The sequence below is a fragment of the Suncus etruscus genome, chromosome 1 (genome assembly GCF_024139225.1).
Source record: "Suncus etruscus isolate mSunEtr1 chromosome 1, mSunEtr1.pri.cur, whole genome shotgun sequence".
Taxonomy (NCBI): domain Eukaryota; kingdom Metazoa; phylum Chordata; class Mammalia; order Eulipotyphla; family Soricidae; genus Suncus; species Suncus etruscus.
In genome coordinates, this window is record NC_064848.1 from 120,792,749 (window position 1) to 120,809,176 (window position 16,428).

The window sequence follows — 16,428 nt, forward strand, 5'->3', positions numbered from 1 at the left end:
ATCTGAATTACGTGTTCAATAATATAAACCTAAATATATTTCTCAATTTTTATTATAATACTATGATTTACTAAGTTGTTCATAATTCAGTTGTTTCAGACATTAAATATTCATGTATATTAAATATTCATGTATTAATCCCACTACTAGTGTGACTTTCTCTTCACCAATGTCCCCAATCTCCTACCCATTATCATAGCCTGCCTCCCTGTAGGCACAAACAAATTTATTTTATATTGCTTTATATAACAGACAGGCAGATGGAATTATCAAATTTAGACCAACACAGGACAGTTTGAAATGATTATTCTATTTCTCCATGGTGTTACTAAAGTCAGTGTCTAAGGATTAATTGGGCTGTGACTGGTACTAGGTGTACCTTTGGTGTTACTGATCAGGTTCACTGAGTTTGGTAGATTACTGTGTAATTTTCCCATCAGATTTCCTATGATACTACTGAGCAGACAGCCCTATAGGATATTGAGGTTTTATGGCTGCATGTAGCAACATGTCCAGGATGGATAGATCTTAAACTAATTTAGTGGCTTGGAAATTTGATAATGGTAAGTCATGGCATTGGGCTATTTCTTTTGGAAGATGTATTGTAGGAGGTGGTATTGGGCTACTATACATGCAGAAAAGGAAATCTCTCCTCTTCTCTCACCTCTGAAAAGGCCACAGAGGAATCTGCCTGAATCATACAGGTGGTGGAAGAGCAGGGCAGTTTATCAACCAAGTTAAGTTTTAAAACAGCATTTCCCAGTGTGAGAAGAACTGAATCATAAACAATATAAGAAAAGTCAACACTAAACTGCACTTTAGTTACTTTATTTAATAAGAAAAAAGATTCTAAGCACCCATCAATTGCAGTAAGAAAAAAAATTAGCTGCCTATTTAATGAACCATCTGGTAGTTTTTCTTTTTTGTTATAAACTAAGATTGGGGTTGGGAGAGGATTCATTTCAAACACAGACTTAAATTATCTAAGACTACACCTCTCTCCCATTTCGAATGCTTAGTGCAGTTATGTACTGTTAATGAGAACTGTGGTGGAAAGGGAGAGAGGTCTGGGAGAAAGGGAAACAATATATATTTGACTATTTTCTTAAATTCTACCTAAAATACCTGATGTTTTACTTGGCAGATGAAGGGAAGAAGCACTAGCAAGTTTTTATCAAATTTGGAGTTTATTTCTAGTACCTGAACTAGGTTTGCTCGACAAGCTGCCTAAGTATCCTCCAGTTGAAATGTATTTAATTAGAAAGAACATAACTTCAATAGTAACTGAAAATCTCTGCTAAACAAATTAACAGCCAAGCTCTAGAGTTCAAGGCACAGCCAAAAAAAACCAAGCTACCTAGAGCCTGAAATTTCGGAATGGAAGCTAAGTACCCCTCCAGCCCTCCATCAGTCCCTCCCCATCTCTCCCAGCCCTACACCAGTCCTCTCTACTCCCGCCCTCTCTACCACATCTGTTCTCCTTGTCATGGCCAATTCTGTGTTCTCCAAAAATAATTTCCACCCTGTCTTGGCCTTCAGGAAACATGAATAATTCTATTTGGGGGAGAAAGATAAAATGACTTGTTCAATTGGTTGAATTAATGTAATTGCTTGAATTACATTTGTCAAGGCCTTAGATGATTTAGTCATCACAGATCAATCTACTTAGATAGCAAATCTACCTGTGCTTTTCAATTTTAGTCAAATGCCTTCAATCAGTATTTCTCAACCTTTCTAACTGTTGCCCACTTTGCCCCTGTTTACCTACAAGGGTCCCCATCATATGGCTGGATCCCTAGTCTCTTTTTTTGTTTGTTTGTTTTAGTTTTTGTTTTTGAGTCACACCCGGTGATTCTTAGGGGTTATTCCTGGCTCTGCACTCAGAAGTCACTCCTGGCAGGCTCAGTGGACCATACAAGATACTGGGAATCAAACCATACTTTTCCTGTCTGTCTTTAATCCGTGACTCAATCTTTTCCTGCTTTTAGATTTGGACTCAAATTTACACTATCAGCTCTCCTAGATTTCAGGCAGCAGACACAGACTGAAACTTCATAGAATTTCCCAAATCTCCATACACGCCCTTGTGTCCATTTCTGTTGAATCTTAACAAATATACAACTTTATCACCAAGATAAAATGTAGAGCATTCTGGCTCTTCCAGGAGGCTTGTAAGTCTAAGGTCTTTTTCCCAAAAAATATTTTGAGATTTATTTGTTAAAATGTAGGTCAACTATCTTGAGCTCTTTTCTCTGGCTAGTGTGATCTCCCAGAAAATGGATAGCTTTCTCAGATTCTTCTTGCTTATATATCACAAAACAATTCTTATTTACTCATAAGAATTAAATTCCTAGCGGGCCCGGAGAGATAGCACAGCAGCGTTTGCTTGCAAGCAGCCGATCCAGGACCAAAGGTGGTTGGTTCGAATCCCGGTGTCCCATATGGTTCCCCGTGCCTGCCAGGAGCTATTTCTGAGCAGACAGCCAGGAGTAACCCCTGAGCACTGTCAGGTGTGGCCCAAAAACCAAAAAAAAAAAAACAAAAAAAAAAACCAACAACAAAAAACCAACAACACAACCACCATAACAAGAATTAAGTTCCTAGTACCAACTGTCATCCCTACACTCTATGTTCTGAGAAATGAAAGTGGCAGGTAAAGAATTAAGTGCTCTTTCTTTTGCTGAATTTGCCCCCCTTTACTTCTGAATAAATTTATTCCTATTTGCTTATATCATTTTCATAACGCTAATACAAAAAGGTCCCTCATAACTTCCATCTGACCTCTGCACACATGTGTGTATTCATATCATTAAAGAACTTTTGTGTTTCTTATATGGAGTAAAACTATCATCCTACTTTGGACTCTTGTGTGTTTTTTAGATATATAATGGGCAAAAAATGTATCTCCCAAAGATGTTCATGCCTTAAATCTAAGAGACTGAACATAGTATGGCAAATGAGACAGAAAAAATGACTAAATGGTCCTGATATGTGTGCAGGGGACTGAGTGGGGGGATGGTACCTTGAGACCAGTGTAAAATGGGGGTCCTCCTAAAATACAGTGGGCAAAAGAGAATCAACCAGAGATATATTTGAAGATGCTATGTAGGTGGCAATAAAGATGAAGGAAGAATCACAAGACAAGGAATGTAGATGCCTTTTAGAAACAGGTAAGAGATATTATCTCTTGGATACTTTATAAACAAACATAAGTCTCTTAAAATGTAGATTTTAGGGTATTTTTAACTTCCACTTTATAGTAATGCAAAATATAAAGTTTGTATTATTTTAATCCACTAAGTTAATGGTTACTGTTACTACAGTAGCAATAGAAAAATAAGTCTAAAACAGTAAGTTTCATTTCATCTTATTTTGGTAATGTGATATTTTGTTTTAAGTTTATATTTCCTCAATAATTTTTAATCATTCTCTGTCAATTGCTTGGGAATTAACCAAATTTCACGTTACAAACAAAATCCTTTCTCAATCATAAGAGGTATGTATGTATACATGTTTGAAAGTAGAGATAAAAAAATATTGGAGAACTGGAGAGATAGTATAGAAGATAGGGCATGCCTTGCATGCAGACGAAAGGGTTCAATTCCTAACATCTCATATATTCTACTGAGCCCACCAGGAGTAATTTCTTTTTTTAAACTTTATTTATTTACTTATTTATTTATTGATTGATTGTTTTGGGGGCAACACCCCGCAGTGCTCAGGGGTTAATCCTGGCTCTGCACTCAGAAATTGCCTTTGGTAGGCTGGGGCCCATGAGATGCCAGGAATCGAACCAGGTTCCCCCAGTTCCCTGTTTGGCCACATGAAAGGCAAATGACCTGTACTATGTCTCTGGCCCCACAGAAGTAATTTCTGAATGCAGAGCCAGGAGTAACTCCTGAACACTGCCAGGTGTGGCCCAAAATAAAAACAAACAAATAAAAAAAATGGGACCTAACCATTGACTTGTTATTAGTAACTATTTCTGAAACATCTTTTCTGAAACATAGAAAAGTCTTTGACTTTCTATCATTCCCATAGTCACAGTCTAACATTGTCACTCTTTTCTTGCATTAAACAAAATCTGCCAATTTTTATGAAATGAATCATGATCCAGGTAGGAAATACATCGTCCTAATGTCAGTCTCAGATTCCCTGTGCTTAGGTTCCTTCTCTGGAGCCTCGCAGTAGCACTGCACAAATTCTCTTCATCCTACATCTCCTAACATGGGGACAATACAAGCATGCTTGATCTATCACGAAGTACATAGTTTCTGACTCTGAATGTCACAGTCACTAGACACAATTTTAAGGATTCTCTAACACTGTTGTGAAATCTCTTGTGATTTAAGTAGAGGGTGGCTGAGTCTTGAAAGATTCTCAGGAACATTTATTGTTTTTCACCATGAAGAGAGTCTCCTTTTGATCTACCTAATCACTTATACATGAAAGTCACTATTTCTTGTACATCAAACCAAGTCTCAGTCTCCTGGGGATCTGCCAATAATCTTTCCTTTAAGGAGCATCAGTATGTGTTTCTATCCACTGCACAACTGCTTTGCTTCTTCATAATTATCCTCCACAGAGACATTCTGCATGTTTGATGAACCTTAGCTAGTGGTGTGCTGCTATTGTTTCTGGCTCTCTGCCGAGATGCCACTCTGATGGTGCTGGGGAATCACACAGCGCTGGGTATGAAATCTGGTTGGCTGTGTGCAAGGCAAGCATCTTACCCAGTGTATTATTTTTCTAGTCTCACATTATGACGAGACAGGTTTTCTCTTCTTTTCATCCTACTGTATCACAGCATCACAATCACCCAGCTCCCAACAGTGGCTACTGAATGTCCTCCATACCACTAGCCATACTTCTCAAGATCATCATTTTCAGAATCTTTTACCTGTTTGTTGATTCTTTGCATACTGAACCCTAATAAATAATCACATCATTTCTCACAAAGAACCACTGTCTTTTCTCCTGGCTTTCTGTATATATCTTTTCAGAGTAGATTTTTCTATCACCTCCTATGCATTAGAAATCAAAAGGAGTTTTTCTTTTTTGGTAAATGTCAAGGATGCCTTGACTGATCTTTTTCCTCTATCACTATGCACCTCTTTGATTTGCATCCTAGTGGAGGTATACAACCTATAGCAGAACCTCTAGGATTTTGGGGAGGAGAGCTTAAAAACCATTGAAAAAAGCATTTCTCTAGAATAAATGGGAGGGTAGGTTACCAAGCAGTGTTCAGGAGTCAGGAGTTCTTCAACCAACTAGAATTTTGGTTCAATGACAGGACTCAAGGATTCAGTGCTATTTGGGTCTTGAGATTCCAGACATTACCCTAGCTGCCCTAGTAGTGTTTAGGGGCCTCCAAGACTACACCCAGTGGTGTCAGGTAAACTCCACAGCTGGCAAGAATTAGAGAACCAGGTACTATAGGGATAGAAGCAGAATTTGCCAAACTATTATCTTGCTAGCCTCAAGATGTACTATTATGAAAAGAAACCAGAAACTGTTTGTATGCATTGAGTGAAGTGAATCATTAATCATCTTAGAAAAATAAAATCTCAAACATACTAATTCTAGCAATAGAGGGTCAGAGACAGCACAGTGGGTAGGACATTTGCCTTGTATGCATGCAACCTAGGTTCAATCCTTGGCACCACTAATGGTCCATCATGCTTTCCAGGAGAAATTTCTGATCTAGAAGCAGGAAAGCCATTGGGTGTGGCCCAAAAGCAAAACAGAGTGTAGCATTAGAAAAAAGTAAAGTAATCATAATTTATTAGAGAATATTATATACTATTTTAAAGGTATGGGTGAAATAGAGCTCTATTTTGTAGCTTGGATAAGTATACAAATATAATATTAGTTAAAATACTTGATTGAATTGGGACAGACTCAGAAAGATATAGAGAGAATAGAAATAAACTTGCCTTGCATACACCCATATCAGCTGTGCCCTTGAATCAAATCCCCAGCAGCAGACATCGTCCCCCTTACCAATACTTCTGAGCCCAGAGCCCCCAAGGAATAGTCTCTGAGCACAGCCAGGTATTACCCATCATCACCCCTTAACAAAAATAAATAAATAAATAAATGATAAAAATTCTATGGAATGAAACCACAACAAAGTCATTATATAAAGACTAAAAAATAATCACATAGAAAATAAGGATGGAAGTCTGAGGCTAGGAAATTTCACCAAAATACATATATATGCATAAATCTAATTATAACGATGAATTTCTGGTGAAATAAACTAAAGCAAGTAACTGATAGTGTTACTTTTCTTCTTATTTACTTTATTTAAACACTGTGGTTTACAAAGTTGTTCATAATACAGTTGTTTTGGACATTTAATGTTCTGATACCAATCCCACCACCAATGTGACTTTCCACTGGCCTAGTTACATCCTCCCCCAAAACCCGTCCCATTAACAGGCATAGAATAACTTATTATATTGCTTGTTGTTATATAATAGCTAATGTAATTATCAAAATATACTGTAGTAAAGAAAAATTTGTGAAAATTGTTCTATCTTACCATGCAATTTGTGGGTTATTAAATTACTTGTTACTAGTTGAACCTTTTGTGTTAGCTTTGTTTTTTTGAGCTCAGTTGGCTTCTGTGCTAGGTTCCCATGTAATTTGGTATGTACCTGCTGAGTTGTCAGTACTGTGGAATTTGTAGATGTTCAAAAGTTCCAAGGAGTGGTAGAAATGGGACACTGAGTTTCACTAGCCTGGCTTGGTTGAAGCTGGGGCTATCGGCAGTAGTGGGTGGAAGAGGCTGCCCACCCCCACTCTGGGAAGATCCCAGAATTTTCATCCCAGAATTGGTATAGATGAAATTTTCATCAACTTGATATCTCTGCAGAGATTAGTCATGAAGTACTGGTCAGGCATGTCAGTGGCTGTGGGCTGTGGGTGAAGCTACCAGGGCTTTGGCAGAGTGGGGATTTAGTTCCTCACCCTGCTTTCTTCCCAAAGGCAACCCAAAAGCTTTTAGCTGAAAGACTGGTGTCCTTTGAGTTTACACAGCTTGGCTTGCATCTCTTTAAAGATTAGTGGTGAAGTGGTAAAGCTATATGGCAACGGTTATGGGAAATGGATGTAGTTGTTGGGGCCTCTGGCAGTATGAGTGAAGGGGCTTTTGGGGGTAAATTCCTGTGTCCAATCTGTGAAGGCTTAAGAGTTCTCAGCCTTCAAACCAGTGTTCGTGAAATTTGTCATTGGTTCTGCATCTCTGCAAAGATTAGTCATGAAGCAATGAAGTTGGACTGCTTGCATGATTTTCATGGTGGCAGCTATGGGGTGTGGGTGCAGCTGCTAAGACTTCGGCAGGATGGGTAACTGGCCCAACGCCTCCTGATGGTGCTCCGAAGTTTTCAGTCCAAAGACCAGTAAACCCATGAGTTTTAGAATCTTAGCTTGCACCTTTTCTGAGATTAATGGTGAAGCTGTGGGATGTCTATTGTTAGAATTTTTAAACTGCAACTGTGTTCTATTTTTCTCTGTACGTTTAAATGTTTACAATTACTGTCAAAGGTACTGTCTTTGATAAAGTATTGCCTCTATATATAGATTATATGTATATATATCAAGACACATATATGTCATTTTTTTGGAGGCAGGTGGGAAATGTCAAACCCAGTGGTATTCAGGGATCACTCCTAGTTGGCTCAGAGGATTGTAAAAGGTGCCAAGGACTGAACTCTGAATTATCTCAGATTGACTCAGATTGGCCTGAGCATTATAACAAGGGTAAATCTTTTGTTCTCAGCACCACAAATGATCCCCTGAACCCTGCATGTAGAAACCCAGCCAGTAGTACCCCTAAAATTAATAAATAAATAAATAGTACCCCTGAAATAAATAAATAAAATAAAGTGAGGTGAAAATTTAAAGAATTCTAAAAAAAAGTAAGAGAAAATACAACAATAGGAGTAATAACATATCATGACAAGATCAATTTAGTAGTTGACAATTATAAATACATGAGAAAGGTATACACCAAAACTTTCATCTAGTTTCAGAACACTTATTAATGGAAAACCTTAAGTAAAAAAGAGGAGGATCATTATCAGGGCCAACGGTATTTAAAACATGAAATATTACCAAGCAAGTATACATGTCCTACTCCATTTGTGGTTGTGATTAGACTTACTTATTCAATAAAGAGAAAGTTTTACTTACCAGATTTGTATACATGGCTTATTAGTAAATTCACTTACCATCTAAATACATAATGCTTTAAAGAAAATAGTTTTCAGTTTCCTTTTTAAGTTGCTTTGGCTGTCCCCTGATGGAAGTGGCTACTTTCTGGGAACACTATTTCATCCAAAGGGCTCACAAGCCTACCTGGATTGGTATAAAGCTGGCTTTCCACAGTTTTGCCAATGCACTGAAGTTTCACAGCCTGAAGGGAGTCATCCACATGTACAATGGTGGGCAAACTACCCAAGGTGTCTTGTACCAAGTTGGCCACTTCTCGGACATCAAAGAGTTTCAACAGTTCTGAGTACACAGCTGGAAAGGAGCTCAGAAACACAGCCTAAAGGAGAAGAAATGCAAATCAACTTCTAGGCATACTCAGAGAAATTAGCTGCAAATTACCATTGTATTTAAAGTTCCTCCAGTGCAATGAAAACAAAAAGGACATATTTTGGAATGTGGAAAGAGATACAAGATAATAGTGGAAAAATAATGGAAAATGATGGCAAAATCTAAAAATTACTGACAGTATTAAAAGAATGTCCCTCCTCCATAACCTACAGAATCAGCAAAATGATCATGGTGGAAAGAACACTCAATCAAGAGCTGGAAAGAAATAATTATATTTCATTTCTTTTTGGACAAACTCTTCAAAGTATTCATTTAAATCTCATTTCAGAAATCAAGAATATTAATTCCCTAAAGTCATTCAATTTCTGATTAAAAGGGAAAACAGGGCAGTGTTTCAGATTATCTATATATTTTTTCTAGTTTTGTTTTCTAATCAATTCTGACTTTGGACAAGTCATTTGAGCCCCTGATATTTTTAATCACCTGCAGAATAAAAAGATCATTAGAACAACCCCTTTGGTTGTTCTAAGATTTATTGTAAGCCCAGAACTATACATACTGATTAAGAAAACCATTTTTTATGTAAATACAGAAATTTGACAAGCTCCTTTGAAAGAAAAAAACAGATGTAAATATCAAATCCTCAGGGCATACTTAAAAGGTGCATACTGGGCTAAGATTATAAATCAAAATAAAGTCATATTTTAAAAGTTTTGCACAAACACACACAAAAAAAAAAAAAGAAAGAAAAGTTGGTCACCTACTTGAGAGGAGGCTCATGTTCCTAATAGGCTACAATTTGACGGGAATTGATATAAATGGGAAATGATATTAGCAGAAAATAGTTCCAAACATAGAATTAAACTCATAAATTTTGGTCTTTACTATACAGCAATAGTAAAAATATCTAGAAGAATCTGCCTTTGATGCCTAAGTCATCAAAATGCTTAAGCTTCTGAGGTCAAGATCATTGCTCCTTTCTTGGGGGAAGAGGGATTGTGTGATGTTTAGGGGGTGACTACTGGCTCAATGATCAGGGGATCACACAGTGCTAGGGATTAAATTTAGAAATCCTCCATGCAAAGCATTCACTTCTGTCCATTGAACTATTTCCATGGCCGAACAGTAACAATTTCAAAGTTGCTGTTCCCATGGTTACATTGACCTGTGATGGCAAAAGGCATTCTGGGGATGTAAGTTTACTCATGAACTCATCTTAAAGTATGAAGGTTATCTAATAAACTTCACCTATCTTAAGAGTCCTTAAAATGAACGTTTTCTCTGATCCAGGATGGAAGAAATATGGGTTTTGAAGAATCTGACTGACATACTGATGAAAATGGAGGACTTTTTTCAAGAAAGCAGCCTCTAGTAATCAGCACTCCCAGTCCCACTGAGTGGTAGCAAGCAAAGAAATGGTAAATCAGGTTACAAATAGAAAGAAACAGATTTCTGCTAAAGTCAGGAATCTTAAAAGTATAATCTCCAGAGACTTCTAATGAACCATCAAAGTTGTCACCTTTTCCACTGTGATGACCCTAAACAAAATAAAACAAGCAAAACACAATATAAAACAAACAAAAAACACACCAAACCTTTGGAGCCTCAGAACTATAAGCTAATAAATGTGCTGTTTAACACCATTAGTCATTGACTATGCTGCAATAGAAATGAAATAGATTAGATCTATTAGATTACTGACCCCTCTTGAAAGTGCCCAATAATGTTCCCACATATTATTTCAACTGCTTTTGCTTAGCACAACAGGAAAATTGAATGGAAACAGAATAAAGGAAGAGAAACAAGAGAAAAGAGCAATGTTTGAGGCAAAAGAAACTTCTGACCAGATGGAATGCCTTATAGAACTCATGTTGGCTGCATTTAAGGCAATACCCTACTCGACCAGTCAGTCAGTCAGTCAGTCAGTCAGTCAGTCAGTCCGTCCGTCTGTCTATCTCTGTTTTTGTGTCTCACCTGTTAGTATTCAGAGTTTCCTCCTGGCTTTGCTCTCAGAAATTACTCCTGGCAAGCTCAGTGGACCATGTGGGTTGCCTGGGATCGAACCCAGATGGACTGCACTCAAGGCATGCAAGAGGCTATGCTTTTGCTCCAGCCCTTCTTCCTTTTTTTTTTTAAAGGAAAACTAACCAATTTACCTCTTTTTTTGGGGGGGGAGGGCACACCTGTTGATGCTCAGGGCTTACTCCTGGCTATGCACTCAGAAATCGCTCCTCACTTGGGGAACCATATGGGATGCTGGGGATAGAACCCAGGTCCATCCTGGGTCAGCTGTGTGCAAGACAAATACTATACCGTTGCACTATCACACCAGCCCCAAATTTACTATTCTTGTCTGAATGTTTTCTTAGCATCAAATAATAATAAAATGATGACAACAAAATTTAAAAATAACAAGGTAGAATGACAGTACAGTGTGTAATGAACTTGACTTGTATGAAGCTGACCAGAATTTGATCCCCAACAACCCATATGGTCCCAGACTTACCAGGAGTGATCCAAATGTAAGCCACGACTAAGCCCTGAGCACTTCCAGGTATGACAGTGCTAAAGAGTGCTAACCTAAACAAACCAAATCTTTCATGTGAAAGAAAAAAAAAAAAACAGAATAAACAAGAAACAAAACAATCAAAGAAAAACCTTGTAAGTAAGGAATACTACATAAAATAATAAACAATTACTTGAGAGTATGTTTAACGAGCATAATCTAAAACTTTAGGCACAGGGGCTGGAGTGATAGCACAGCAGTAAGGTTTGCCTTGCACACAGCCAACCTGGTTTGATCCCAGGCATCCCATATTGTCCCCTGAGCTTGCTAGGAGTGACTTCTGAGCACAGATCCAAGAGTAACCCCTAAGTACCACAGTGTGGCCCAAGAAACAAAAAAACAAAAAACCTTTAGGCACAACATTTCTAAATTCTTTTTTGGGGGGTGTATTTTTGTTTTGTTTTGTTTGGGCTACATCTAGTAGGATCAGGTGTTACTCCTGGCTGTAAACTCAGAAACATCTCCTGTCAGGCTTGAGGACCATATAGGATGTCATGGAACCTGGATTGGCCATGTGCAAGGCAAATGTCCTACCTGCTGGATTATAACTCTGGCCCCTATATCATATTTTTATTTTCCTAAAAACTAAGGACAAAAAAAATATCTGGAAATGTTAAAATTGCATCCCTAGCTTGATTAATAATCAAGAGTGAAAGGGCTAAAGAGATAGAAATAGTACAATGGTTAAGCTCTTGCCTTGCATAAAACAAAACTGAGTTCAATCCCTGGTATCCTGCATGGTCCTCCAAGTCTTCCAGAGGGGATCTCTGAGCACTATGTTAGGATTAAGTTCTAACTATAGCTGACATGACCCACAACCCCATCACCACCAAAAAAAAAAAATCAAAAAAGAACAGAAGTAAATATGTTAAACAGATAAAAGGTGAGCTATTTTATACCTTTATAACAGTAGTCCACATCATCTAGGAGGACCATTATAAATCAGATTTCTTGTGTGAGAAAACACTAAATCAAAACAAATACTTCTCTAACATCAAAGATTGAAGACCTCCTGAATCACTTTGGACGATATCATAGTGAGGAATTATAATTTACTTTTGAGTGAGAAATATTTTTCTGATAAAAACTACATCAATTTTTATCCTGTTAACTATTAGGGTAAAAGAAATATTTTAAAACAAGAATTTGTATTTTGATAGCTTTTGTAAAAGCAATGAACACCAGAGAAATCTGATCTAAAGAAATATATAGTTAGATATTAAATAATGCTTCTCTAATATCAATTCCTAAAAGTAAGAGTTGGCTAGTAGGAAATTGGAAATTGAGGTCTATACCAGTGTTTTAAAGTATACCAATAGTACCATTGATGACAAAGGACACAATTATATTAAAAGATCTGAAGTATATCTTGACCCAGATGGCAAGACAGTCTATTTCTGTACGAAGAGGGCAACAAAAAAGAAGAGCAACAGTCCAAAAATTTTATGTATAAGGCAGTTTTCATGGAGGGCTGGTCCATTACCTATTATATTTTATACTTTGTCAAATAGCTGAAAACTATTTCAATGCCGTTTTTATGACTACTGGCTTACAATATAATTTAAGATTGGGAAAAGTCATGCCTCCATCTGTTTTTCCCATGTATTGCTTTAGTTATTCGTGGACATTTATTGTTCCAAATAAATATCAAGAGTGTCTGATCCCACTTCTTTAAAAAAATGTGATGGGTATTCTAATAGAGATAGTATTAATTATGTACAATACTTTGGAAGTTTTGTCATTTTAATGATAGTAATCCTCCCAATCCAGGGTACATGTCTCTATCTTTGTATCCTCTTTTATTTATTGAAGCAGCATTTTGTAGTTTACTTTGTATACGTCTTCCATCTTCTTAGCTAAGTTGACTCTCAGGTACTTTTCTAAGGTAGAACTGTGAATAGAATTGTTTTTTTTAATGTCTCTTTCCTCTTTTTCAGCATGGGAGTGGAATAAAGAAAGAACCTCAGATCAGTGGAACAGACTTGATATTCTGAGACTTATCCATAGGTACACATAAATTAATTTTTGATAAAGGAACAAGAAATACAAAGCAGAGAAAAGAGCATTTGAACAAGTTGTGTTGGTAAAACTGATCAACTACATGCAAAAAAGTGAACTCAGACCTCTTGAACACCATTCACATAGGTCAAATCAAAAGAGATTAAAGTTCTTAATAGCAGACCTAAAACCATAAGGTACGTAGAAGAAAACATAGGCAAAAACTCAATGACACTGAAGCTAAAAGCATCTTCAAATGAAACACCACTTCCCAGGCAAGTGGATGCAAAGATAAACAAATGGGACTACATTAAACTGAAAAACTTCTGCACTTCAAAAAAATAAATAAAAAGTGTGACTAGAATATAAAGACTACCCTAGGAATAGAAGAAACTATTCATTCAATACTCATTAGATAAGGGGCTAAGATATACAAGGCACTAATAGAACTTAGCAAGAAGGAAAAAACACCTAACCCCATCAAAAAATTGGGAGAAGAAATGAACAGACATTTCCTCAAAGAATATATATATATATATATATATATATATATATATATATATATATATATATATATATATATATATATATATATATATATATATATAGTAGGCCAAAAGGCACATGGAAAAAGGCACATTATGAATCATAAAGGAGATGCAAATCAAAACAACAATGAGGTATCATCTCACACCACAAAGATTGGCACATATCACAAAGAACAAGAACAACCTATGCTAATGCATATCTGGGGATAAAGGAACTCTCATTCATTGATGGTGGAAATGCTCTCTCCCTAGTTTAATGTTTCTGGGAAACAATATAGCTATTCCTCCAAACACTGGAAATTGAGCTCCCATTTAATTCAGCAATACTGCTTTTAGGGATGTATCCTAGAAACACAAAAACACAATACAAAAATGCTCTTTGTACTCCTAAGTTCATCACAACACTATTAACAATAGCCAGATCTGGAAGCAACCCAGGTACCCGACAACAGAGGAATGCCTAAAGAAACTGTGATACATCTACACAATGGGATAGAATGTATCTCTTAGGAAAAATAAAGTCATAAAATTTGCTTACATATGGATGGAAATGGAGAGTATTAGGCTGAGTGAAATGAGTCAGAGGGAGATGAATAGACACAGAATAATTTCACTCATCTGTGGGGTATAAGGAAAATCAAAGACACTGTGGGGATGATATCCAGAGACAATGGAATGAAGAATAGGAGGACCAATCCATGGTAGGAAGCTTGTGGTAAAAAGTGGTGAGTGCAGTTAAAGTAGAGAAGGGTCTACTATGAAAGTGAGAGTAGAATTGATCACACTGGACAAGAACTGGGGGCTAAAGGGGGATACAGTGACATGCATGGCACCCATTTATTAACAGAGTGCAAGCCACAGTGTCAAAAAAGAAAAGATTAAGAAAGAGAGCGAGCGAGAGAGGGCGAGGGAGAGGGAGGGAGGGAGGGAGGGGAGAGAGAGAGAGAGAGAGAGAGAGAGAGAGAGAGAGAGAGAGAGAGAGAGAGAGAGAGAGAGAGGTAAAATGACTACCCCAGAGGCAGGTAGGAGAGGGTGGGTGGGATAAAAGAGGGTATTAGGGTATTAGGAAGGGTAAGAAGGAATTTGAGGTCATTGGTGGCAGGAATTGGAAGGTTGTATATTGTAAAACTGTAACTCAAACATGAACAACAATCTGTGGGAAAACACCACATGTGATGAACAAATTGTAATCACAGTGTTTAAATAAAAATTAAAAAAAGAAATACAGATGGTCAAAAGACACATGAAAAAATACTCCACATAGATATTCATCAGGGAGATGCAAAGCAAAACAACAATAAGGTACCATCTCACGTCACAGAGACTGGCACACATTACAAAAAACAAGAACAGTGCTTGTGGTGATGTGGGGGAGAAAAGAACTCTCATTCACTACTGGTGCAAATGTCATCTAGTACAGCCTTTCTAGAAAACAATATGAATATTCCTCAAAAAACTAGAAATTGGCCTTTGATATGATCCAGCAATACCACTCCTAGAGAAATTTTTTGTACCGAGGAAACAAAAAAAACCATGCAGAAAAGCTCTCTGTATTCCTATATTTGTCACAGCACTATTTACAATATTTACAGTGCCAGCATCTGGAAACAACACTGTTGCCCAACAACAGAGGAATGGCTAAATTTACACAATGGAATACTACAGAGCTCTTAGGAAAAAAATGAAGTCATGAATTTGCTTATACATGGGTGGATATGGTGATTATGCTGAGTTAAATAAGTCAGAGAGAGAGGGATAGACAGAATAATCTCACTTACTTGAAAGTATAAGAAAAATAATATATAATTTTTGGTAATAATACCCAGAGATGATAGAGATGAGGATATAAGGAGGACCAGTCCATGATAGGAAATTTGCCACAAAAAGTGGTGAATGCAGTTAGGGTAGTAAACAGTCCACAGTGAGAGTTAAAAGTTTAAAACTGATCACTCTAGATAAGAACTGGTTCTGAAAGGGGATAAAGTGATATACATAGTATCCCTTAATTAGCAATAGTTCAAACTACATTACAAAAGAGAAAAGAGAGAGAGAGAGAGAAGTAAAATCTTGCATCAGAGGCTGGTGGGTGAGGGTGGGTGGGAGGAAAACTAGAGACATTGGTGGTGGGAAAAGTGCACTGTACTGCAAAACAAAATGACTAAAAGGGTCATAAAATGCATATATATGCATATATATACATATGTATGTATATATATGTAGAGAGAGAGAAATAGAGAAGAAAAATGTACGGAGAAGGCATCAGGGAGAGTGAGAGGGAAATTGGGGACATTGGTGGCCATTGGTGGCATAAAATATGCACTAGTAAAGGTTGTTGGACACTGTATGAGTGTAACTTAATCATGAACAACTTTATCTGTAAAAAAAAACTATTATAGACAACCTGTAACTACAATGTTTGAATTAAAAAAAAATAAATAAAAGAAAAACAATACTGACCTCAAAGAAAAATACTGGGAAAATTTTCAAAACAAACAAAAAACCAAACCAAAAAAACAACTAGAGCTAACACAATGCTTTTAGGGATCAAGGTTTTTTGTCTTCTCTCTAATTTTAGGCTCCTATTCTCAATGAATTGAATCAATAGTCACAAGTGATTCATAGCAAAGAAGTTACTTCTCTGACAGTTTTATTTTTTTCTGTCAACAGTTTTATTTTTAATGAAAGAATTAAGGAAGTATAGAGAAAATTAATAAGAATTACTTCTGAAAACATTTTCTAGGCCCTCTA

The 16,428-nt window shown here is 36.9% G+C and overlaps 1 protein-coding gene across 1 annotated transcript in view; it reads right to left on the bottom strand.

Annotated features, from left to right (window-relative positions):
- The window catches only part of DOCK4 (dedicator of cytokinesis 4), a 530,301-nt gene that overhangs the window by 138,897 nt on the left and 374,976 nt on the right, over window positions 1-16,428 (bottom strand). Inside the window, exon 23 of the mRNA XM_049782931.1 lies at window positions 8,365-8,557. Coding sequence (XP_049638888.1) covers window positions 8,365-8,557 — 193 coding nt within the window. The remainder of the gene's footprint in view (window positions 1-8,364; window positions 8,558-16,428) is intronic.